The 27,777-nt window shown below is 39.7% G+C and overlaps 1 protein-coding gene across 2 annotated transcripts in view; it reads left to right on the top strand.

Annotated features, from left to right (window-relative positions):
- LOC136864524 (mitogen-activated protein kinase 1) overlaps positions 1 to 27,777 on the top strand; it is a 244,055-nt gene that overhangs the window by 176,589 nt on the left and 39,689 nt on the right. For both annotated transcript variants that reach the window (XR_010859326.2, XM_067141611.2), the window contains exon 6: positions 11,350 to 11,706. Coding sequence is in view for 1 of the 2 variants with exons in the window: in XM_067141611.2 (XP_066997712.1) it covers positions 11,350 to 11,706 (357 nt within the window). In the remaining variant the exon portion in view is untranslated. The remainder of the gene's footprint in view (positions 1 to 11,349; positions 11,707 to 27,777) is intronic.

Genomic DNA, 27,777 nt, shown 5'->3' with positions numbered 1-27,777 from the left:
GGCAAATGCTGGGGCTGTACCTTAATTAAAGCCATGGCTACTTCCTTCCCACTTTTAGCAATCTCCTATCCCATCATCACCATAAAACATATCTGTGTCAGTGTAACGTAAAGCAACTTGTAAAAGAAAAAGGTAGGTCATAGTTTTGTACAATCTACACTCACACACAGAAAAATTGGCTATCGCAAAAGATGTCTTTCTTTTAAAATCCTCTTGTTTGAAATAGGATGAACATATTATGCAGGTGGTAGAATTCAAAGTATCATGTCTTCGGCCACCAGCTGTCTACAGTTCATTTTGAGAATGTATATAAATACTACATTCTTCCATAGATACATCTTCGTTATAGACTGTTATGCCCTTCAGCATTCAGTCTCCAAGTCTCTGTGAATTTACTTAATGCATGCAAAGTTTTTTATTTGTAACTAGCTGTGTGGCCTTGTTTAATTCCACATATCATACCTTTACTTTATTAAAAACTGAGTCTAACCATCATCATCTTGGTCTCGCCTTCTTCTCTTACCCTCCATGACAGAGTCCATTATTCTCCTAGGTAACCTATCATCATCCATTCACAAATAAAACCTGCACCCCAATTTCGTGCCTCAGATTTTTAAAAAACTATGCAGGGATTATTCGCGTAAATATGGTTTTGTCTGGGAGCTGACCTCTTTCTTACAAAATACCATTGATCGCACCTGCTAGCTCACTGTATTCGTTTTTCTGCTTCTTGATTCAGTCTCACTTACTATACTACTGTCCTGGGAGAATACACATCCTAAATTCTTGAAATGATATACCTGTTCCAGTTTTGTATTCCCAACTTGCCATTCAGTACTCTTAGGTTTCTTCCCTACTGACATCACTTTAGTCTGGTAAAAGCTAACTTTCATACCAGACCCATTGCACCTATTTTCAAGTTCCGAGATATTAGATTGCAGGCTTTCAGCGCAGCCTAGCACAGAAAAGGGAAAGATGTTAGCGATACTGGAGGATTGCAGAATTAAGGCTAGATTGTTAAATGCAATCAAATGCATTTAAGTTAACAATTGGGCTCACATTTGGGAGATTGTAGGTTTGAATCCCACCGTCAGCAGCCCTGAAGATGGTTTTATGTGGTTTCCCGTTTTTAACCCAGGCAAATGCTGGGGCTGTACTTTAATTAAGACCATGGCCACTACCTTCTCAATTCTAGCACTTTCACATCCTTCAGTCACCAAAAACCTTCAGTGTGTTAGTGCGACGTTAAACAAGTAGCAAAAACAAAACAGTCTGCCATTAAGACTTTGTGCATGTTTGCTAGTTGCCTTATAAAACCAGATTGTTGGTATAGGCCAAGTAGTTTACTTCATTTCCACCTAACTGATCCCTTGTCTAATCCCTGTAATCATCTTAAACCAAGAACTCATTCCAACATCAATAAATTCTCACTGTAGCCCAATTGTTAACATAAATGCATTTGATTGCTTTTATAATCTACCCTTAATTCCACAGTTCTCCAGTACGCCCAACATTGTTTCCCTTGGTACCCTGCCAAATGTCTTTGCTAGATCTACAAACACAAACATAACTGCATATTCCTCTCGTAGCATTTTTCGGTTACCTGGTGCATACTAAAATCTGATTCTGACAGCCCATCTGTGGTCTAAAATCACACTGGTTTTCATCCAACTTATTCTCAAGCATTGATCACACCCTCCCTGACAAAATGCCTGTGAACACCTTGCCTGATATAGTGATCAGTGAAATACCTCAATAGTTTTTGCAATCCTTCCTGGTCCTTGTTTATAGATAGGTGCAATTACTGCTTTAATTCAATCAGAAGGTACCTTACTAATATCCATGCTAGTGTAAGAGGAGGCCTAATGGCCTTAACTACGCCAATAAAAACATTTATCCATCTATTATTCTATAAAGCCATTTCATCCCTGTCTTCCCATTATATTTCATCATTTTGGGTCTGATTTCGTCCATTCCTGCTGCTTTATGACAGTGGAGTTTATTTACCATCCTTTTCCCTTCCTCATTTGTGACATCATTGTCCTCCTCCCCATGAGCTTGATTGTTCACGATATCAACAGGAAGATTTCCTTTGTTTATTGAAATTAAACACAACATGTACATATGTGTTAAAGGTTACAATTTGTCATTATTTTCTTTTGGTACATCACTTCATTGGTTTTTTTTTTATCAGTCCTTGGCAAGTGTGCTGATGCGTTGTGTTTGTTCAGTACAGTTCATCAGGTGGTACCTAGGACAGGTCATTCCGCAGAGACGGCAGATACATTCTTTGTTTGGGGGCGTGAAATCTGTTGGTTAGGCATATTTTCCCGTGGAATCTGTGGACACCGAAGCATGTGTATACATAGCGTAGTTTGTAGTTTGGGCCCTTTCATTCGCTGTTCTTCATTACTTCCATTTCGTAGAAACCTTCAGGTGACTGCTGGGCTTTCTGTCTCCTTTCTTCAAGGACGGCAGTCGATGCGGCGGTGTCTGGTAGCCCAAATGTTTGTTTGATGTCTTCCAGAAAGAATGTTTCATCTGCCATTATGTATGCCATTCGATTCTCTGTAAATTTTGAGATCTGTAGGATCCGTTTCAAGCCTTTATATTTTCAGTTCTTTTCATGTTTGCAACAGTTACTTTGCGCCATATTAATTGTATCCCATATGTAACTACTGGGGCCACTTTAAGCTTGAATAGTGCCATTGCAGTGTTCACTGAGAGGTTCTGCGGCTTGGGGATCTCGTACATTGCTTTGGTTGCTGCCGCTGCTTTTTCCTTTATGTGCAGTGTGAAGGTTGAGCCTGTGGCCTGCAGTGTGATACCCAGGTATTTAAATGATGACACGATCTCGAGTTGTTCATTTCCGTTACGGAAAACATCATGTTGCCAGTTTTCCTCCCCTTCTAAATTTCATAACTTTTGTCTTAACACTGTTGATGGTTAGCGAGTTTTTATCTGCCCATGCTCTGAGGTTATTGAATGCAGTCTGTATATACGTGGGATATCAGCGCCATGTCATCTGCATACATTATTAGTTTGACCCTTTTGGTCTCCAGTATGTTTATGATGTTGGATGTCGTCAGGTTGAATAGCATAGGGCTCATTGGGTCTCCTCGCAGGACTCCTCTCGTCTGTGTTAGGGCGGACGTGGTGGAGGTTCCATCGTAGATTTCCACCTGGTTTGCGTTAAGTGTGGCCTTTATTATCTCCCGTTCGTGATGTAAGTCGGGTAATGCTATCTCAAGTTTTTGTATGAGACATATTTATAATCATTTGATTTCCCAAAGGGAAATTTGACACCATTTTATATTTTCCTTCTCGCTGACGTGATGGTGTGATCTTGCGAGCAGTGATGTGAAGTATTGAAAGGAAGATTTCCTTTTATGTTCAGAAGATTTTCAAAGTATTCCTTTTGCCTGTCCAGTGATTCCCTGGGATCAGTTTTGAGTTCACCTAATTTACCCAGAACACTATATGTGTCCTTTTTCCCTCCCTTCTGAGATTCTTATTACTTTCCAGAAAACTGTACCTGCCACATGACATAGCCTTTCCAAGTTATTACCAAAATCTTCCCTCGACTTCTTCTTGGATTCAACAATTATTTGTTTTCCTCCATTTCTTTCATCTACACTGCCTGACAAAAAAATTTAAGCACCCAGAAGGGGAAGAGAAAACAAAATGAAACTTCACATGTTGATAGGGTATGCATTGTTATTTCAGTGATTTCAGAATCAAGTCAAATTTACAAAGAACTTGGCAGTATGAGTCCACTTTTCAGTAAGATGTTGCATCCCTCTGGCCTGGATGCATGCACTGATTTGGTTTGGAAGGGTGTCATAAAGCTGTTGTATCCGCTCCTAATGCAAGCTGGCCCACAACTGTTGTATCTGGTCCTTGATATCCTGAATACCGGCACAGGAACGGAGTTGATGTCTGAGCTGGTCATACACGTTCTATCGGGGACAGATCTGGGGATCTTGCTGTCCGTGGGAATACCTCAACATCACGCAGACAGGTTATAGAGCACATATCGTGTATGGACGAGCATTATCCTGTGAAAAATGGCACCACGATAGTGTCGCATGAAAGATAACGCATGAGGATGCTGGATGTCCATGACGTACCGTTGTGATGTCAGAGTTCCCTCAATCACTACCAGCCGGGACCTGAAGTCATACGCGATGGCTCCCCACACCACGACGCCAGGAGTAACACTGCTGTGCCTCTCCAAAACATTGGAAGAATGGGACCTCTCCACAGGTCACCGCCTTACTCGCAGATGATGGTCATCCGGGGTAGTGCAGAACCGCTATTCACTGCTGAACACAATGCGACACCATTCATCAGCAGCCCAGACAAATATGCCTGTCCTCACGTTCCCTTGCAGTTCAACATCGGGCCACTGTCACATCTGAATGCTCCACAAATATGGATATTGCCCGATTTGACCAGCCAGTCAAATGGGCACCCACCATGAGACCTCTTTCAAACTCTGCCAGATGCTGATAATGCAGTCTCACATGAGTACACGGCATCTCCAGATCCTTCACAGTGATCCCTCAACATCTCACACTGTTCATGCCCCTTATATACCCTATCAAGCCTGGTAACAACACTAAACACGAACAACATGAATGCACACTGGTGGCTTTCTACCTGTCAAAGAGAATTGCAACTCAAATAATTCGCATACACACCATTGTGTGTGAAGTTACATTGACATCCGACTATTTCTTCTGGGTGCTTCAATTTTTTTGTCAGGCAGTGTACATAATATTCCTCGTCTGCATCAGTCCTTGTTGGAGCCATTTCTGATACTCCTTCCTTTTATGTTTACGAGGTTCCCCTCACCTCATCATTCTACCAAGATCTTTGCTTATTCCCATATCTACACAGTTGTTTCTAGACAGTCTCTTGCTGTTTCTACCACAGCATCTTGTACACCACACATTCTCTTTTTATATCCTGAACTTGCTCACTGTCTATTTTTTGGAACTTTTCACGAATCATATCCATATAATTCTGTCTAATTTTCTCGTTCTTATTCATTTCTAGGCTGATCTGACTTTCTCTGTTCTAGGCCTAGAGATACTTAGTTCAGTTCAGATCATATACTGGTCTGTATTATCGAAAAATCACCAGAATACCGCATATTCCTAACAGATTTCCTGAATTCAAAGTCAGTTTTGATATAGTCTGTTATGGATCTGCTGTCCGTACCCTTTCATGTGTAGTGGTGAATAGTGTTATGCTTAAAGAATGTAATCGTAAATGTTAATCTGATACTAGCACAGAAGTCCAGTAAACGCTTCACACTCCTATTAGCTTCTATATCTTTCCCATATTTACTCATCACCTTCTCATATCCTTCAGTTCTGTTTCCAACCCTTTCATTGAAATTGCCTATTAGCAGTAACCTATCCTTGCTGTTGACCCTAACTATGATGTCGCTCAGTGCTTCATAAAACTTGTCATCTTCATCGTTATCTGCACCCTCACATGGTGAATAACTGAGACAATTCTCATCCTGATTCCTCCAACTGGTAAGTCTACCCACATCATTCACTCATTTATGTGCTTAACAGAAACTATGTTGTGTGCAGTAGTATTCCTGATGAACAGCCCTACCTCACACTCTGCCCTTTCCTTTTTAACAACTGTTAAGAACACTTTATGTTCTCCTAAATATTATTAACTCCTAACACATCCAGGCGTGTCCTCTTTGCTAGCTTAGCCAGTTCTACTTTCTTTCTTCCATAAGCCCCGTTAATATTGATGGCTTCCCATCAAAGTCTATTAACAAAGTTGTTTCCAAAGAGTTCCTCACGTGTCAAATGGAAATGGAAATCTATTACTCCCATAGGTCCAAGGCTTGCTTAAAATGTCCTGAACTTGGTAAATTCTGTGAAGCAGGATGCTGTCTGACACATAGTCCCAATTAGAATCTCTCATCTAACGGGTTAGGAACCACTGGTAGATTTTATAGTCCTGGCCACCTTAAAACAAGGAAGACTCAGACTCAGAATATGTCCGCAATGCCCAGTCCTATTCCATAGCAACTGTTATCCCAAGTTGAGTATGTATAAATATGGCTTTGCCAGCCAATTTTTGTGCATTTGGGTATATATTTGTGAAAGATTTCCTTACATAAATAACTTCAATGGAACATGGTAAAATAGAGTTGTATTAATGCTACTTCTCTGTGGGTGAAGGAAAGAGTAGCTGGAATTGCAAATTACCTGTCTCCTTTATAAGGATCTCATTGAGACAATTCAGTTGGTAGACGGAATTATGTAATAAAAAATATGAAAATTTTAGCACCTAATTTGAAACATATTTGTACTGATTAATTAAGTTTTATTGGCACTAATCAATCTGTTTTCTGGCTCTGGCTCTCAGGAAGTAGATATACACCAGCTTTTAATGATAATAATTGTGACTGTATAGACTAGCCTTTTGGATTTATTCATTGACTTCAACATTGATCCAACTGTGAAAGACTATATCAACTTTCATGGCAGTCTGATCTTGGAAAACTGAAGTTTGTGACTCTCATTGTAAATATACCTTGATTTGACAGACTTGCTTATGTGATAGTGGATTTATTTGTCATACATATCTTCATGTTTTGCTATCAGATATGGAATGCAGATTTGCTATCATTCAAGTTTATATTACTCATTTGGCCTGAGTTCATTTTCTGGCTCTGCTACAAAATGAAAACTGATTGTAGGGACTGGAACAGGGAATACTTGGCCTCAGATCATAAAATTGAAATCCATAATGTGTGGTGTGTGTGTTTTTTTTCTTATCTCTAGCAATTGCTAAGATTAAACTTAATTTTAGACCATCATCACCTTGACATTTCCTAGCACCAATTTATTAACCCTACAGCAGGCGTGTGGAGGTTGAGAACACAAATTGCCATGTGGGGGACAGGTATCACCCAAAGTGTTCATGGTTTTCCATAACAAAATAGTTAAATATAGGTATACATTTCTTCATGAATAACATGATTTATTAGATATTTATGTAGACTTTAAGACAAAAACTATACTTACTGTGTCATGTACTTAAGCCCTAAAATTCTTAATGAACATCCCATAATTTGAACTTAGCGCCCCCTACGCCTGGTAAATGTGGTATTGTATCTACCAATTCTAATAATGAGGTTAGGCGTTTCTCTTCTCCACTTCTCTCCATTCGTTCCAATGTAAAATCTCGGCAATTCATCCTGCACCTTTCATCAGGTGCATCTTCTTCATTCCCCTCCTCCTCTTCCTGCTCGGGTTCTGTTTCATGGTCACGAACAATAACTGTATGTACATCTCCACCAGGGGCGATTTCTCCAAGCATGCTATGCTTGCTGCACAAGCGCAATAGCTTTCTAAAGCAGGCGAGTTAAAAAATTACAATATGTACCGTATCTGTAATAGATCTGCATTATACAAGTCGCATGTTGCATATATCTTGGCGAGTCCAGCGAGGCTTGCTCATGTCTTAGGAGCTTCAGCGGGGCTGTCGACACAGCGAGAAATGATTGCGCGCGCAGGTTTCTTCTCTCCAAGGCCTGTTGCAAGCTGTCACGTTTGTAATGTGTAATTGGAAGCTCTGGTCTGAGAGCTACAGATCTAGTGTGTTGTCAGTGACTAGTGTACTGTAAGTTCCTGATCATCTATTCTGAATGATTTGACGTGCTGCAATGGGTTCCAAACCGTGCATTATTGACAGCTTGTTATCAAATCCATTTTCTCGGAGGATTATCCAGACATTATTAAGAATGGCAGGCCCTGTCCGGCGCTGCCAAATTTAAAGACACAGCACAGGGAAACAAATAGAGAATATGTACGTTCGTTCTCTGTATCTCAATATAATAATACGCACTGGTTGACAGGGTCCAAGAAACTGAATAGACTGTTTCGCTGGCCGTGTTTACTATTTTCTGCTGATAACGGTGTATGGTGTAAAAGTGGCTTTGACAATTTGAACACCTTGATACTGTCCATTACAAGACACAAGAAATCTGCAAACCATATGAAGTGTTTCTTGCAGTTAAATAGCCTTGGGCGTACAAAGATCGACCACCAGCTGGATGAAAAGAAACGCATCAGTGACCAACTTCATAATGCAAAGGTTAAGAAAAATCGTGACATACTTAAACGACTGATCGATGCAGTGTGTTTTTTAGTAAAACAGGAACTACCATTTCGCGGACATGGCGAGTCTGCAACTTCCGTAAACAGAGGGAATTACATCGAACTTCTACAAATTATAAGTGAATATGATCCTCTTCTGGCAGCTCATCTGAAAGACTCCACCACTTTTAGAGGGAAGTCGTCTGCAATCCAAAATGATTCAACAACAGAAATAAGTTCAGTAATTTTGAGAAGAATAAAGGAGGAGCTTAAACAAGCAACTTTTGTGGCAATAATGTTGAACGAAACGTTTGATATCATTAATACGTCACAACCCTCTAGTTTACTCTGTTTTGTAGATGAAAGTGGTGAAATTCGAGAAGGGTTTCTTGGTTTTGCTGACGTTAGTAAAGATCGCACTGCTGGAGCCCTCTTGAATCATGTTCGCAATTTTAAGAGTTCAGTTGTGAGGAAAAGATTGTGGTTCAAACATACGATGGTGCTGCTGTCTTAGCCGGTCATGTGAATCAGCTTAATAAACTACTTCAAGACCAGTATCCATATGCGACATTTGTGCATTGTTATAGCCACCTATTGAATTTAACACTACAGCAGTCTGCTTCAAAAATCAAAGTATGTACAATTTTCTTCCAAACAATGTCAGGAATTGTGCATTGTTATAGCCACCTATTGAATTTAACACTACAGCAGTCTGCTTCAAAAATCAAAGAATGTACACTTTTCTTCCAAACAATGTCAGGACTTGCTGCTTTTTTTTTTTCAAAGTCTACAAAGAGAACAGCTGCTCTTCGAGATTTTGTTCAGAAGAAGTTGCCATCAGTAGCACCAACGAGATGGAATTTTGCTTCACGTCTTATTAATACTGTGAAGGAATATGATACGCTGGTGAAATTCTTTCAACATGTACAGGATACTTCAGACGACTGGGATGCAGACACTACATTGAAAGCACAAGGATTTTTGTTCTTCTTACTTAAGTTCAACACTAGATTTCTGCTGGCAGTGTTCTCCAAGATTTTTTCATTGTGTTCAATATTTTACAAACAGAAAGTCTGGATATTCGGTACTGTAGCAAGAAGGTTGAAGAGCTCTTTTTAAATATCCAGTCTATGAGAGATGAAGATTTTGATAGTTTGTATGGACATGTTGATACTAAAATTGATGTTTATAGAGGACAGCCGTGCTCTAAAAATCGAAGAATTAGAGATGAACCAGAAAAATCAAAATACAAATGTCTATTCAATGAAATTATTGACAATGTACTTGTCCAAATAGGGGAGCGTTTTAAATGCATAAACACATTTGTGTTCTTGTCGCTGTTGGATTGTGATTTGTTTGAGAAGCACAGAAATAGGTTTCCAGACAGTGATGTTACTGCCCTAGAAAAAAACCTATGGGTCATTTTTCGACATTGTTCGCCTAAAAACCGAATTAAGTGTAATGTATTCATCTTCTGATTTTAAAGAGAAAAGTGTTTCAGACTTAATGCAGTTTATGCATACTAATAAATTGCACATGGGTATGGCAGAAATTTTCAAGCTCATCAAACTTGTAGCAACAATTCCTGCTACTACATCCTCTGCAGAACGTTCTTTTTCAATACTGAGACGCATTAATATATATTGCAGATCGACTCAAGGTCAGGAGAGGCTATTATCATTAGCTCTGTTGTTGATTGAAAAAGGATTGCTTGCAAAAATTAGATTACAGTCCTCTTTCTATGATGAAGTTATTGATGGTTTTGTAAAGAGAAGCCGCAGTGTAGAGTTTGTTTTCAAGTAGGAAGATGTAATAAATAGTTGCAATTTTTCTGTGTACAAAGTTTGACGTTTACTTGTTTAAATTATATAATCACTGGCTTGTCATGATTTGTTAATAATTATAAAATGTGTCTGATTGTTATTCTTTTGGCTATTTTTGAAGGTGTGATGTAACCAGTTTGAATGCATGTTCATGTAACCGATGATTAAAATGTTCATGTGATTTAGCGATTATTGGGTTTATAAATTTTATTAATTCAGAACTATGCATGTCCAACCCCACCAACTTTCACGAATGGAAGAGCAAGCCTGACTTTCATGACCAGCATTTGCTCCTGATCTCCACTTCTGCTTTCTACATCTTCAAAAGGAATTTCCTCCTCCCTACGAAATGATTCATTTAACCATATTCTTATGGCCAAGGAATCCACAGTACTCAGAATTCTTGTCTTCATAGGTGTTGACATGATAGGCTGTAATATATTGCTGATGCCGTAGCAACAACATGCGAGCTTATGGTTACGAAATAGAGTGGATATGTAGGCATTCCCTTAAACTTATCACAGATATCCAGTGAAATAAGAATAAAACTTATTGTGATTAAAAGAAATATTGCAACACAAATAGGCGCATGGGGGACACCCGACACCCAACATTGTTCGTCTTCTGGTTCTGGTACGAATGCAGCAATCAGTAGTATAATGAAATGTCGTATGGCTTTCAGTGCCTGGATATCCCAGGACGGGTTCGGCTCGCCAGGTGCAGGCCTTTCTATTTGACTCCCGTAGGCGACCTGCATGTCGTGATGAGGATGAAATGATGATGAAGACAACACATACACCCAGCCCCCGTGCCAGTGGAATTAACCAATTAAGGTTAAAATCCCCGACCCAGCCGGGAATCGAACCTGGGATCCTCTGAACCGAAGGCCAGTACGCTGACCGTTCAGCCAACGAGTCGGACAGATATTATTGGTGAGAACATTCTAGAAATGTACTGAAAGACATACTAGCCTGTAGTGTGTGAACTAGCAACAAAATAAAGAAAAATCTATGTGGGTGACACATGTCCCCCACGCTCCTGCTCCGAGGTTTAAAACACATACACCAGTACAGACACCACAACACATGGTCATCAGACTGACTTCACATACACACTAAGAACCCCAGGCTCTTGGCTAAGATTTTGAAGCAATGCCATCAGCATAATATTTTTATGTTGATTTTTGTAGAGGTCTTTTACGTTTAAATATACTCGGATAATGGTTTTATTCAAATCATGAGATATTGCTTGTTATCTGCACCAAACCTGGGATTGAAGCAGTAAATGTGCTCTGTAAGTCTGCATGTCTCCCTTCTGGAATTACATAGCATAAGGAATATAGCATTAATGATGCAAAGCAATGATTCCAAATTTTATAATTTCAGGGCTACACCAAATCAATCGACATATGGTCAGTTGGTTGCATTTTGGCTGAGATGTTGTCCAACCGCCCCATTTTCCCTGGCAAGCATTACCTTGACCAGCTGAACCACATTCTGGGAGTCTTGGGCTCGCCAACTCCTGAAGACTTGGAATGTATTATCAATGAGAAGGCACGAAGTTACCTGCAATCTCTTCCTTACAAACCCAAGGTTCCCTGGGTTAAACTTTTCCCTGCTGCAGACTCTAAGGCTCTAGATTTGCTTGACAAAATGCTGACCTTCAACCCACACAACAGGATTGGAGTTGAGGATGCTCTGGCCCACCCATACTTAGAGCAGTACTATGATCCTGGTGATGAGGTAAGAATATTACAGGCACTTCTTAAGGGTGATGCATATGGATGATGGAATGACTGCCAGCAATGAATGAGTGCTAATACTATATCTGAATTGCTACTTGACAACATGAATCAGTTAGTTTTAAAACCCACTAAGTCACATTTTTTGACAATTTTCATTTTATATGACAAAATTAATGTTGAAGGGTAGATACATCATTTTGTGTAGAAACCCCATAAGTCTGCTGTATACAATGGCCGTGAAGGGATCACCAGTAATTTTTGGGTTGTAAAACTCTGTAACTTCTGGGGTTTCTCAACATAACAGAGTTTTACCGCTAGAGTGTGCTGTCAGCATCAGCTGTTGGTATCACGTACTTCACTAAACGCAGAAAGCACATTCTTTTGCGTTTGTTATAGAAGCATTTCCGATTGTTGTGCAAGCATGTCTTCATCAGACGATAATGATGTTAGTGTCAAAAAGAAAAAAGGAATTAGAAATACGCATTTATGTAAGTGTAACAAAATACAAAAAGCAAGAGTGAAACAATTCCATATGTAGGCTACAATAACAAAGAAGTGCATACACGAAATACTAATGTACCTTGCAGGTAAGTTTGATATTTAACCTAATATTTGCTTACTAATGATCATAATTTAATTGAAAATAACTTCTCCAACTGTTCTAATTCGTAATGCTGAAATTAGTGAGAGAAGGCTTCTTTCATGTCCAATATAACCTATGATGTAATTTGTTCTTAATACTAGGTGCAGAAAAGATTGTACTGGCAAGCTTAGTGACATCAGGGGTAAATTCACATGAGAATTACACAGTTTTCCACAAAATAAACAAGATGCTTATTTACAGTCCGTCATCAGCCCTGTTGCAATACAAAACAGAAGACCTTGTCAAGAAAACCCTACAGTTGTAAGAAAGAACTCTTTCATTTATAGGATAACAACCAGGTATGGAAGGCACATGTTTGTAAGAAAGCATTTTGTGTATTACATGTGGGATAAGTGATGGCCGGGTTCGCCGTCTCTGTAATCTATTGTATGAAGGACAATCTCCTATTGATAAAAGAGGTTTAGGGAGAGCCTCACATGCAATTCTAGGGAAGGTTGTGGAAGCCATAAGGTCCCACATCTTATCTTTTCCTGTTAAAGAACCACATTACAGTTCCAAAGAGTACAAGTACTTAAACGAATAATTAAATCTTAAAATCATGCATGAGATGTTCAAGGTAAAATACCCTGAATTTTCAAATGTACAGTACAATTTCTACTTAAAAACATTCAATGAAAACTTTTCTCTGCATTTTGGTAAGCCTCAAGTAGAAGCTTCTCCCACTTGTGAATCTTTCTCTGTTAGGTTAAAAGATGGAAATTTAGCTGACAATGTGAAAAGAGCTATTGTTCGTGAAAAAATGTGCACCTTAGGAGATCTAAAAAATTCTACAGTCAACTTCAACACATATCAAATGTGTCAAAAAGAAATGAGGATACACTAGGGATATGCATAGATTATATGCAAAATTTGCATTTACCTAAATTGCCAGTGCAAGAAGCATTTTACCTGTCAAAGTTAATTTCTAGAAACATGAAATAAAGTTATCACAATCTCGGCTTGTGGTCCAAAATAGTGAACACGGACTCATACAATTGAAGAGTTATGTCATAACAACATGAAGTATGATATTTGACTAGTTTGTATTTGATTAAAGTTGTGCCAACATATGGCGAGCGTAGCGGAAGAGAAGGAAGTGGTGGGCCTATGGGGCTGGACAGATAAGCACTTGAATCATAGTGCCAAAACTTTATTATATAACTGATTTAAATTTGCCTTGTTTTGATGACAACATTTGCTTCGCACCTTAATCATAAACTCTGTCAGAATCTTTATCCAATATATAATAAGAACACACTCGTATAATATACAATTTACAAATGTCACACAAGGTAAGCTAGGGAACCAGCCCAGATAATTTAAAAATACAGTTAATACAAGCTTAAGGAGGAGGGTATCCCACTTGATATAATTACCAATTACCAACAGGTAATTCTAGAACATAACGTAGCTAACAATCTAATTTACTATTACACTTTAGGTAAGGACAAGATTACGATAACAACATCTAACCAGCTCTTAGAACTGCGGAGAAACTCTTCTGGTTTCCAAGCGATGTGACTTAATACACACTTTACTTGGCATTACACGAAGGTGCGCAAAACCTTGCCACTTCATCATAAGGAACCTCAAATAATATTCCCTGTGGCTTTACAATTCATAATCAGGAACTTTACAATTTAAACATCCCCATGCAAGGGGTACGGCATGCCTCATCAAACAACTGCCACAGCAGAAGCAAAACGCTGTACAAGAAATAACAAGCATTAGCTCTACATAAACACACCAACTATACTTTTACAGAGGATAGTTAAAATGAGTTTTGTGTAAACCTAACACCTTGATTTTCATTAAGAAAGTCCAACCACCTCGTACCCTTTCTTACTTGGTAAGACATCGGGGAACTATAGAAATTTCAACTCCTACCTCCATGTCAGTGAAACCTAGTTCGACCTCCACACGGCACCAGCCTGTAGTGTGTCGCCTTCAAGCACGAGAAGCAGAATGTTCTCTCTCAGTTCGGTCAACCGTGACCTTGCCTAAGGGGTGAGGTGAGGTGCCGAGCGAGTCAACAACGATTGGATCCCCCGAGAGGGGCAGGGGAAGTGGCCCAAAGACATGGAGGCACAAGAAGAGGGGAAATGCTCCAGAGTGGGAGAAATCCACTTCCTCTGGAGCCATACTTAATAATCAAAGAATGACACTGTATTAAGGGAAGGAAGGAAGGTTGGAAATGAATACATAAACATATATATATATATATATATATACACAAGAAAACAGTTATAAAGTTACACATAACATTAGAGCCTGGCCAGGCTGAATAAAATACAAGGGGCCGAGGAAGACTTCCCACGGCACAAAAGTGAAACAACATGATTAAATATCCACTAGGAACATCTTGATATCTTTCATTGGAGTACATGAGAAGATGCACTGGAGTTGTTTTGAATGTGGATCAAGTTAAGGAAAGCATCTCTTGTTGCAGAGTCCAGTGTGTGTTGTTGATTCCATGACAGGAACCACGCCTGTTCTGATATGAACTTTTAAAATTGTGTTTCAGTTTCCACCATTCTCGAACTAACTTCTCGCTAACTGAAAACTCGCACTCCGCAGCTCTATTTCCATGTTGTTCAGTGCATGGTATCTCTATCACTTTGAATCAAGCTGTGTAAATCTTTTACCTTCCCATAGTATGAAAGCATGTCAATAAACCCTAAAATATCACATTGCACTGGTAGAACAGATACTGTTTACCACCGCTGGTAAAGAAACAACTGAAAATTGTAGCAGGGTGGAGGACCGGCTTGTCATTCTATGAATCTCCAGTGGTTTACTTTTCTCTTACCAGGGTCATAATTCAGCCTTTGTATAGTTGATCGCTGACTGCTCACACCGACCTTTCCCAGCGACTTGTGTTATTGGATACTTAAAAACATCACCATAGTTGTTTTTTTCTATTTGTTTTACGTTGCACCGACACAGATAGGTCTTACGGCGACGATAGGATAGGAAAGGCCTAGGAAGTGGAAGGAAGCAGCCATGGCCTTAATTAAGGCACAGCCCCGGCATTTGCCTGGTGTGAAAATGGGAAACCACGGAAAACCATTTTCAGGGCTGCCGACAGTGGGGCTCGAACCCTCTATCTCCGGATTACTGGATACTGGCCGCACTTAAGCGACTGCAGCTATCGAGCTCGGTCATCACCATAGTAACTGGCAACATAACTTCATTTGCTTAGAAAACATCATCCTTATACATACTACGTTAAGGTACCATACATGATTAAATGATCATGTGATAAAACGATTATCCCATGAAACCTTATGTGCCGATGTTAGGACTGGGAAGATACAATGTGATAATTATGCTGAGGTAAGATATATGCCAGGAAATAATGGTCTCAAACACTACCCAACATGTAAGAGCAATAAATTGCTAGAACTGTGTTTCTTTCTTATTTTGCTGGAACATGGAAGTATTCCTGTGAGATAATATTTTGCCATCCTGCCAACCATTTTGACCATTGAAGTTAGTGAGCAGTAAATAACCAGATTAACAATTTCATGCTGATTTATGATGGAGTGACATTTAGAAACTGTTGTGCTGGACCATGTTGACAATGCTGGCATATTCATTTCAGTGTGAACTCCATTCTTCTCTCCTACATAGCAAAGCAGTCCACAGTTCTTTCGAAAACTTAATATTTCTGGTGAACACCTTCCGCAGTATCTGGCTCCATGGCTAAATGGTTAGCATGCTGGTCTTTGGTCACAGGGGTCCCAGGTTCGATTCCCGGTAGGGTTGGGAATTTTAACCATAAATGGTTCATTTCGCTGGCACGGGGGCTGGGTGTATGTGTCATCTTCATCATCATTTCATCCTCATCATGACGTGCAAGTCACCTACCGGCATCAAATCAAAAAACCTGCATCTGGCGAGCCGAACTTGTCCTCTGGACACTCCCGGCACTAAAAGCCATATGCCATTTCAATTTTCAGTGGAAAACAGTGCCAGGTTTGAAAGTCTCTTTTCCCTCAATCTGTTCCTTGAGTATGTTCGTTCATTCCTTTTGAAGTTGGGAAGGACCTTTCTGCTGTTGCTGTAGACCTGTCATCTAATTGTGTGCCCACCCTAACATCGCAAGCAAGCGGCATTTGAAACCGGATCTTGCTGTTTTATTTATCAGTGAGTGTGAAGTGAACAGTCTCAGTGATAACACTTCATGAAGGAGGTTTATGTTATGAACAGTCCTGCAGGAACTAGTGTCACAAATAATACTGCTATGGATACTTCCAGGACTTGTGTTACAAGTGAAAGCTGTACTAAAGTTGTGCAAGAGTGGCTTGAAGAGGACTGTAGTGATGGAGACAGTTGAACACGGGTATGTCTACTCCCAAGAAAGTAAGTGTAAAACTTGATGCTAAGGGTGGTAAATGCCGTAAAACAGTTAAAAACACCATCCTGTATGATTTGTGCGATCGTTGGTGGCATTTTAAGTGTGGAAAGGGGCCCGGGGGGAAAAAATGAATGCAAATGAAGACTGGTTTTATGAACAGTGCGTTGCGAATGTTGTTATCAGTGATGGCGGCTCTAAATTTAAATATAGAGAGTATGAAAATGCCTTGGAAATTATAAATATTCTGCAAAATGACATTGAGGATCTTAAAGCTGAAAATGACATACTTAAAGATAAGATTAATGTGATGGAGAGTAAGTATTTGAACTGTGGACTAGAGCTCAAGTTGGATTTGAATTATGAACCTGTGCAAAGTGAAACATTTAGGCCTAAAAACTGTAAATGATGGGAATCGGTGCCGGTAAAATACGCGGGCTTCGGAAAGTGGATAAAGGATGATTGTCACTTTCTGTTTCAAAGAACAGGTTTGAACCTTTTGCAAGTGGCACTCATGAATCTGTAGATAACCAGTACAGTATATATCTATTAGACTAATTAATTCTGTTCTTTTTGTTACATCACTTCTACAGTTTGGCACTAACTTTTTAATGTCATCCTTACTTGACTTCTACGTCCATGTACTCTTATCACCACTCCCTAGTCCACACAGTTTCCCTGAATGTTCCTCCCTATAACTCTTCTAAACAACCCTCATAACCCGTACCACTGCAGTTCAAGTGCGTACTATCTGAGCACAGATCTCTGTCTTCTACCTCCTCCTATCCCTTGAGTGCATGCCAAAAGCCTGAGTTCGGTTCTAAACCTCTAGGTGGCGCTAATATGGATTGAGGCTATATGTCTTTGTTCATGGGGATGTTAAGAAGATCACATTTCTTTGACTTCATAACAACTTACTATTAAGAACTTACTCTAAAGTGAGGTGCTGGTCAGTTACTTCTTTAACATTGTCTTGGGGAAAAGAGACCCTGCTTATGAAATTTGCAATAGTAAATTGAATAATTAATAATCAAATTAATGATCCACTGCATACATGCTGCCTGCTAGTGATATCTTAACTAAATTTCTGGCGTTAAGAGGATAAATTTACTTTTGCCATTACACGCATCCTCTTAATTGCTATTAGAGAAAGAAACCAAAAAAACACAGTACATAACTTGAATCATACATTTTGCATCCATGTAATATTATCATTCTTTTTATTTTCTACAATAATTTAGTGTGTTTTGTTACATACTCCATAACTTTTAATCGTTCTTCATATGTGTAGATTTCAATCCTAATTCTTTTCATGGTTGGAATTTCCACATTATAGCCTAACAATAGTCTAATATTGGACTCTTGCAATATAATTTTAGAGAAATAGTACTAAATAAATGAAACACCCAGTAACAGATATACCACCACTCTAAATTTCACTACATTTTCAGTGACGTTATTGCCAATGCAATAAAAATGTTACTTCTTTCGCTTAACAATACCGTATTTAAAATCCGCTGGTAGTCATCATCATCATCATCCTCTTCACTTCCCGTTTCCAGCTTCCTGGGTCGGGTTGTGAATCAAGGACCTCTATCGCTACCTATCTCTCCACCACTCTTCTGTAAAATGAAACCATGTCGAGAAAGGAACAGAGTTGTTTGAGATTATTAGTGGGAGGGAGTTGAACAATTGCTAAAATTCAATTGGGATCCACAGAAATGCCGTTTTCAGAAATGATGTGTCCCAAAGATTTTATAGAAGTTTGCGCAAGGGAAATATTGGATGGCTTAATACTAAGACCAGCTTAAATGGGTAGAGAAAATACTTCTTCTAAATGCGGAAGGTGAGAGTCGGAATCTGAACTATAGATTAACAAGTCGTCAATGTAAGGAAAAATGTATTTATACTTGATATCAGAAAAAATAGAATAAGCCAAATGTTGCATAATTTGGGACCCCGGATGAAGTACAAAAGGTACCTTGGTAAACTGATAAAAACCACTTGGGGTGATGAACGCAGTCAGTTTGCTGCTTTCAGCATCTAAAGGAATCTGATAGTGGACTGAATTTAAGTCGAGAGTAGAAAAGAATTTAGCACTGTGAAAATAGTGAAATGCAGTTTAAACTTGGGGTATGGGATATGAATCATAAAGAATTTTAGAATTCAAGTTACGGTAATAAGACGAGGGGAACCGTTGGGCTTATTAACGAAAATGGCTGGTGAGGTATAATTATAAGAGAGAGCAACAATGGTATGATTGAGAAGCTTTTTAGATATATGCGCATTAAGAAAACACACTCGCAGAGTACTTCAGTTATGTGGGCAGAGCATACAGAAGGAGCATCAACAAGAATATGGGCTTGATAATCCTTAGCAGTTTCCAACATAAAAGTCATTATGCCAGAAAAAAATGTTAAAGAAAGAAGTTGTTCATCTTGATTGATGGCAGCATATACCAAAGTATTGAATTTGGTGATCTTGCATGGGGTATACAGAAGGATGAATTGGTGGACTATTAACCAAAGGATAGATGAAGTGACTGAACTATAGATCAGGTTAGTATGCTGAAAGAAATCGTGGCCCAGTATGAGAGGAATAGCGAAGTCTTTAGCTATCTTGAAGCAATAGGGCCAGGAAAATTTGTTAATTTTAATGGGTAATTCAACCTTTCTACAAATATTGAAGCGATGCTGGGAAATGCAATTACATTAAATAAAGATGGTAACAAAAAATATTGGGGATATAATTTTTAAAATTTCTGGAGAAAACTAAAACATAAGAGATACAGAAGTTCCAAAATCCAAAAGAGCTATGGATGAAATATTAGAAATTTGTGCCATAACCAGGGTTAGGATTTTTAGGTGCAAATTTCAGATGAAAAAAGGAAGGGAAAAAGTGCTCAAGTAAGGTAGAAAAGGGCCAAAAAGTTGCTGGTTTATTCAACTAATTCAACGATTTCTCTTTCCTCTATTCTAGTTTATTGAATTACAAACAAGTACATCAAATTATCACTCATCAAAAGAAGGAAAAATCATGAAGCTGTTGTACTTCAAGACATTAAGCATCTCTACATTTTAAAAAGTAAGTCTGTTTCTATTCAGAGATAGAATGTCTTTGTAGATGCTAAAGCTTCTTTCAACATCCACAGAAAACAGTGGGGCAAATCTTGTATTCACTCGGAATGAAAACTCTACAGATGTGGCAAATTCCTCAATGTCTGGATTCTTCTGAAGACTAGACTCAAGTTTGTCTTTGGCAAAGCCATCTAATTGTTCCCTCTATTTGTTTCCAGACCTTGTTCTTCTAATTGTTTAATAACTGCAGTCAGGTACTTGTAACTATGGGCACAATATAGTTCTGTCTGCAAATTATGTATTTTCTCCAGTAAAACAGAAGTTGATGTGCCCTGGAAATTGCACCTGCATTGACTGGATCCAAAAAAAGCACAAACTCTCTAATTTTGTCAAAATTCTCACACAACAAAGCAGCACACTCAATCCATGATCCCCAGCGAGTAATGACCAGGAAATTTGGAAGGGGCAGGCCATTGGTTTCCCTGTAGGCAATAACATGACTCGGAACTTTCAGTAGAATCTTCTTTGGGGCAGGGATGAATTGATTTGCGATGCCTTATTCATTCCTTATGAATTCACAAACCCTGTGAAAGGTATGAACCAAGCATGTCACATGCTTCAACTTAGGAAATAAAGGTTACAAATGGTTAACAGCTGAAACCATGTATGGAGCTTGGTCCGTAACCACAAGAAGAAGTTTTTCAAACTCGATATCAGTAGGCCAAAGTTTCTGGCAGAAGTCCATAATTGATTGCATTACTGTACTGGCATTGGCTTTCTGCTGCTCATACATTTTTAACGACATGGCCAAACGTTCTCCCCTGTAACGGAAAAACTAAAATGTTCGAAACATATTGTTCCATTGAGTCTATGGTTTCATCCACAATGATTCCCACATTGCAGTCAGACACTTTCTCTTTGATTCCTTGTATGGTTTCTTGGTAAACAGGCTCCATGTAGTTTTTTCTTAAAGTACTCTTATTGGGCATTGATATCTTTGTGTATTTTTCAAGAAATCCCTTCAAGGCTGGATGGTTCACCTTATTTAGTGGAATTCCTGCTTGTGTAAGAGCTGCACACAAATCAATGTTTAATTCCTTCAAATTTTAGCTTTTTGATGAACTTGAAACGCATTTCGTAATACAGGTTGACGTGATTTGTTTGCTTGAAGAGTCTTATTCATTTGAAGTTTAGAGTTGAAAATGTGTTGTTTGATGCGATCTCGCTGATGTTTTTCATCTAACAAAATTCTTGAATCACAAATAGTACATTGCATAACAGTTCCATCAGTGTCAAGGAAACCTTGTTTGAACTCCTGAGCCAGAGCGATAAATCGGGCGCTGGACACCTTTGGCATGGTAAAATTTATTAGTACACTCATTTAGTTATGTAACAAAGTGCTAACACCAGTTCACTTGCTAACTCAGTGCAACTGTCACACAACTCACTCTTGTGCTCACTCTCTCCCTTGTTGTCCACACTCCTAGTAGCTTCGAGCAGAACCCAGTGTCAATTCTCGGAACTACACGGATGCGGTTGCTGACATCTCTGCGTCACCAGCCTCCGCCTCCGTGCGAAAAGATGACGTCTCTCACAGTAACAAACTCACATTCACGAACAGCAGGCTACTGATTCTGGTGGGATAGAATCACTCATTGTCAATTGCATTATTACGGGCTACATTATAGCGGTAAAGTGATAGAAAGAGGCTTTGTCGAACATACAATTATTTTCCATAGTTGCAGGTGTGCTTTCAACTCCCGCGCGGTGTTTACTGAACGAGGTAGGCTTACTATTCACACGTACACAGAAAGCTGAAGAGACGTTAACTAAAGGTTAAGTATTTTAATTGATTAGAAATCTTATAGAATAAATTGGAATTAAAAGAAAAATGGGGATTATGGGCATGGTTGGGGGAAAAAGGGATAAAGGTCTCAAAAAAGGGGAAAAGGTGCGTGAAAAATAAATTGGAATTAAACTTAAAAAGAAAAAAGGGGATTATGGGCATGGTTGGGGGAAAAAGGAATAAAGGTCTCAAAAAAAGGGAAAATGGTGCATGAAAAATGCCTCTTTTCACAACTAGAAACAAAATTTCACACTGTGATATCTTTCCGGACAGCTTTAATTTACCCTAACAAAAAAGGTGTGCACTTAAAAATCCTAATCCTGGTCATAACATATGAATTGTGGGTAGTGTTAGTAGATAAAGAGGGCAGTTTTTCCCTAAAATGCTGTGAGGTGTCAACTAATGGCAGGAACTTGAGTTTCCTGAAGCCAGAATAGGGCAATCATGAGGTAAATGTCCAATGCCTTGGGAATTATAACAAGTAAGAGAGGATAGCTTGCGTTGAATAGTACCCGTGGTGCTGGTAGGTATGGCAGAGGCTGTAGGAGCGGAGATAGGTGGGGGAGTAATAGTGTAGCAAAGAATGTACTATAATTATTTAAATTATCAAACTGAGTTGTCTGATATAAATGGGCAATTGTAGTTGGAGAGGCAAAGGTGTTCATCAATTGGCTGAAGGCAGGTGCAGCATAAAATCAAACAATTTTTATTAATTCTAAGGGATGTTGTGTAATTCCAAGAACTTCGGCAGAAAAGGTGATAGAGTCCAAGTAATCAAATATTGATTCATCAGGTTGCTAATAGGGACAAATGAACTGTTGACTTAAATGATGTCAAATTTCATAGGTGAAAAAGTGATTGTGAAGTGCAGAAAGAAACTGAGACCAGTCAATACAGTTGTGCATATAAATTTACCAAAAATTGATAGTATGTCCCATGACTTTTGGATCGATAAGGGGCAATATTTGTTGAAACGGGGCAAGTTGCATTTTTAGGAATTCGTGAACAGAAAAACCCAAAGAACTAAGTTCTTAGGATCTGTTGAGGTGATTTGAGGTATTTAATCCAAACATTTTTTTAGTATATGAAAATTGATCATGTGATTTGATGCCAAATTAGGAGAAATATTGTGTAATTCATATAATAAGTTAGGAAAAGGAGTGGTTGGAGTGTTGAGGAGAGCATATCAAAAAATCAGGAGTATTATAATTGGGTGGAGGGGGGCAAGCGAAGGATTTTGTTTAGACTCCAGTGTCGCATGATGGGTTGTCCTTACTTAGAGGGGGATGCAAAGAAGTGTCAGAGCTGAAGGAAATTAGATAATTGGGTAAATTCACCATAGATAACTTATGACGAGTAAGATTCTTACATAAAGTAAATTGCAAAAAATTGTCTGAAAAACAAGCCATAATGTATCGGTAAGATGGTCTTAAAAATGTGAAAGACAGGAGAAATATATGTGCATCTCCTTATGAAATTAAGCAGAGTAATAACATGGATGTTTTAACCATGCTTTGCTACCTTATAACTTGATGATCTAAGATGTCTAGGTTAGCATGATAATACCCAAGAGCTGAAGCTTGGTCACTCGGTGCTAGGCGGCAGAGGTTGGTAAACAACTCAGTGAGAGAGCGAATGGGCCCAGGACGGGAACATAGACCAGGCGGACAAGCGGGGAGGTAAAGGCAAGCAGGGCAACAACTTTGATAGCACTAAGCAGTTCCAGCTAGAAATAACATATTAATGTTTTCACACATTCTTAACCAATACATTATGTAATAGGCATAAAACGGAATCAATCAATCCATCAATCAATCCTGATCTGCATTTAGTGCAGTCACCCAGGTGGCAGATTCCATATCTATTGTTTTCCTAGCCTTTTCTTAAATGATTTCAAAGAAATTGGAAATTTATTAAACATCTCCCTTGGTAAGTTATTCCAGTCCCTAACTCCCCTTCCTATAAATGAATATTTGCCCAAACGTGTCCTCTTGAATTCCAACTTTATCTTCATATTGTGATCTTTCCTACTTTTAAAGATGCCACCCAAACTTATTCATCTACTGATGTCATCCCACGCCATCTCTCCGCTGACAGCTCGGAACATACCACTTAGTCGAGAAGCTCATCTTCTTTCTCCCAATTCTTCCCAGCCAAAACTTTGCATCATTTTCGTAACGCTACCCTTTGTCCTCCGCAAAAACAATATAAAAACCGTGTTTGGCATCACCACTAAAATTGCCCACAGTCTGAGTAAAACCAAGGATAAATTGTCCCCACTTTTACATCCTGAGGTATACGACATTCCATGTACTTGCGTTAAGGTATACATCAGCCAAACATGCCGGTCCATTGGTACCCGTATCAAAGAACACGAACGTAATATTCGTCTTAACCAACCAGACAAATCGGCAATAGCCGAGCACGCTCTGTCGTCGGGTCATGATGTCATGTTCCAAGATGCTCGAGCTCTTACCCACACTAGACACTATAGGTCCAGGATTATACGGGAAGCTGTGGAAATATGTAGCAATCCTAACAATTTCAACAGGGACACCGGCTATCAATTAAGTAATACCTGGTTGCCAGGCATTAAGAATTTACGTAGGTAATTCCCTTCCCTGTCCTTTCACAATTGTTATTTCGTCTCGGTGTTTTCCAAATTCATACATTCCTCATTGCCAGATGTTTCATTCCAGGCTTGTCTATGTCATACACCTGTCAATGTCATATGTTACGTATGCACGTTATGTGAACCGCTTAGACTGATTCTGATGGTTCAGTCAGCTTCCACTTCGAACGCTAGTGTTGTGCCACGTCCTGGGAGCCATCTGGTGGTGAATGAACGTACCATTTCCACTTCTATTATAAGGTCTAAATTTTAAAGAGTCATTGTTTAGGAAGCCTTTCTCGTGTACAGTCGAGATTTCTTCTGAGGACGCAGGACACAGTTCTCTATGAAACATAAAGAATTTCACCTTATTTTCTTGACAGGGGCCGATGACCTTGATGTTAGGCCCCTTAAAACAACAAGCATCATCATCATTTTCTTGACACGGCATAAGCCCAAAAGCCTATAAAGTGTCATGTCTATTACTTAGGATTCTTTGTTGGATGAGTAGCCTGGCTCAGACAGTTTGGCACCAACCTTCAGCCACTGCATAATGGCTTTAATAGCTATTCTGTGAAATATGACCTATTTTGTTCTTATGTAACAACATTGTCAAAAATAGAAGAATGTTAAATATTATTTTCTTTTTCTCCCATAGCACCAACTCGCTTTGGTTTGTCATCTCGTATGTTTATTTTTTTACCTGTTCAGAAAAACACAATATTTAGTGGTTCAGCAGAATATACCGATCAACTACTGGTTGCACAGTGCACTGGCGTAGCCAAGGGGAGGGCCCAGTAGGGCCGGGCCCCCCCCAAAATATTTCCTGAAACTAGAGCGAGGATCAGCCGTTGTTTTACGTACGTTACGAACAACTTAAAAACGTACTCCGAAATGTTAAGTTAACGGAGCGACAAGAATCTACTAGCAGGGCTCTATAGGGCCATACATAAATCTCCATATTTGTACTGCTTGAATGAAAGGAAGACACTTAGGATTGTGATGCGCGGGGATATTTCCCTGTAGAGGCCTCAGTATTGAGAATGTAACCGTGTATTGACAAATGTGAAGACATGAAGAAAGGGGCAATTAGCAAGGGATTACTCAGTAGGGGGCAGAAACGTGACCACCGAGATAACGGGGGGGCCACGTCCAGAAACAATTGCAAGCTTACAACATCGTGTCAGCTTTTGCATATCGGTTCCAGGAAACAACAATGTCCTAGGGATCCTCGGGTTGTACCGTGGTTGAGAGATGTGCTGTGTTGCAGCGTTGGGCAGACTGTGACAGGATTGTGAGCGGCACGTTAGTTCCTCATTTTGTGCCATATAAGTAACTTTTTATGAAGAGGGACCGTTTTGTCACTGAGAAGCCAACACTATGTGCATCCTCGGTAAGTTATGAAAAAGTTTTTATTTATTTCTACAGTAGCAAGACAATCGCGGAGTCGAGCTTAAGTTCGATAGGTAGGCCTATATATTTTGTCAAGTGCCCGGGGGCTGATTGGAACCTCAAATGGCACCATCAAAAGTGCGGGTAACTATTTTGTAATTGGCGGACATGATAACTCAGTTCTAATGGTTCTATCTTCTCATCAGGACGGCCCAGGCTTGAATCGGAGTCGATGCATGAAACATTTTTAAAATGGGAAGTCACGTTCTATTGATACGGATTCTACTTAAAACACTAGATCTCTTTCATTACGTTTCCTTACACTTTTGAGCGAGAACCGCATCATTTATGGTGGCGTATTTTGAGTATCCAACCATTCTTCGGACTTACCTTGTACCTTAAATGGTGAGTGGATATAGTGGCATACCCACAAAATAATTTCAGGCCAGTAGTGTGGATACAACTTTCCTTGGAAGGGGTTGTGAAAAGATTTTTTATTTTTTATTTAGAATTTGCTTTACGTCGTACCGTAGGCCTTATGGCGACGATGGGAAAGGAAAGGGCTGAGAGTGGGAAGAAGCGGCCGTGGCCTTAATTAAGGTACAGCCCCCAGCATTTTCCTGTGTGAAAATGGAAAACCACAGAAAACCATCTTTAGGGCTGCCGATAGTGGTGTTTGAACCCACTATCTCCCGGATGCAAGCACACAGCTGTGCGCCCCTAACCGTACGGCCAACTCGCCCGGTGGATATAAAAAGAAAGCCGGTCCTACCGAGTGCGCTGACGGATCTTCAGTAGATATTGTTGGTTTTTATTGTTACCATGTACAATTATAGCTTCTGTACTCTTAACATACACCGGCTGCATTATTGAAACTGTTCGTAAAATTGATAATATCGTTCTTCGTTTGTGAGGAAGTGGAATCTTTATCTTTGGTACTTTGGTACTACACTCCGTGAAGGTGACTACCTTCCATGCCGTAGATATTTCGATTACGGGAGACTCAAGGAAAACTCTACTGCACACAAAAACAAGGTTGTATCCTCCTCATTCCATGCCTTTCTTAACTCTGTCAGTGTCAGGAATCGAATGCAGGATGCCGTAAATCAAATTCGAATATAAGGAGACCTAAAAATAACCAGCTGGCCCTACAGTGTAGGGGTAGCGTGCCTGCCTCTTACCGGAGGCCCCAGGTTCGATTCCCGGCCAGGTGAAGGACTTTTACCTGGATCTGAGGGCTGGTACGAGGTACACTCAGCTCACTTGTTTATAATTGAGGAGCTATCTGACGGTGAGATGGCGGCCCCGGTCTAGAAAGCCAAGAATAACGGTGGAGAGGATTCGTCAAGCTGACCAAAAGACACCTCGTAATCTGCAGGCCTCGGGGCTGAATAGCCGTCGCTTGGTAGGCGATGGCGCTTCGGGGCTGTTACGTCATGGAGTTTGGTTTAGAAAAGTGAATAGAGAAGGAAGCGACACCCCTGCATGGCTCCTTAGCTTCCAGCTAGTTCTTCTGTCCGGCCTCGTGCATTTAGGACAGTAAGGAAACGTACGCCTTAATAAATGCTCCTCAGAAAAACTTTTGTAAAAATACTAACTGCATCTATTCATAACAATAATCACAAACGCCTTCTGTTCATGTGGCTCAGTAGGTTGTGTCTCTGTCCTTCTGAGTCCGAGTTCGCAGGTTCAAATCCCGGCTTGGATTGGTAACCCTTAAAACGGTGTTCAAATGGCAACAGCTCAGTGTCGTTGGTTTCTGATACGTTAATAAAAACTATACATACGAATATTAGCGTCACAAAACTCTAACTTTATACTACAATATTCTGTATCCCAGGCTTGTGAGGAAAGTAATTAACAATTTACTTTACGTCGCACCGACACAGATAGGTCTTATGGCGACGGTGGGATAGAAAAGGCTTAGAAATGGGAAGGAAGCGGCCGTGGCCTTAATTAAGGTACAGCTCCAGCATTTGCTTGGTGTGAAAATTGGAAACCACGGGAAAACATTTTCAGGGCTGCCGACAGTGGGGTTCGAATCCACCTCCCGGATACAAGCTCACAGCTGCGTGGCCCTAACTGCATTGGAAACTAATAGGACAAGGTACATAGCATGTGTTGTAATGCGTATTTTTCTTTA

Source organism: Anabrus simplex, chromosome 2, assembly GCF_040414725.1.
Source record: "Anabrus simplex isolate iqAnaSimp1 chromosome 2, ASM4041472v1, whole genome shotgun sequence".
Lineage (NCBI taxonomy): Eukaryota > Metazoa > Arthropoda > Insecta > Orthoptera > Tettigoniidae > Anabrus > Anabrus simplex.
Note: the sequence above shows the minus strand (reverse complement) of the source record. Positions and strands in the feature narration are given on the sequence as shown.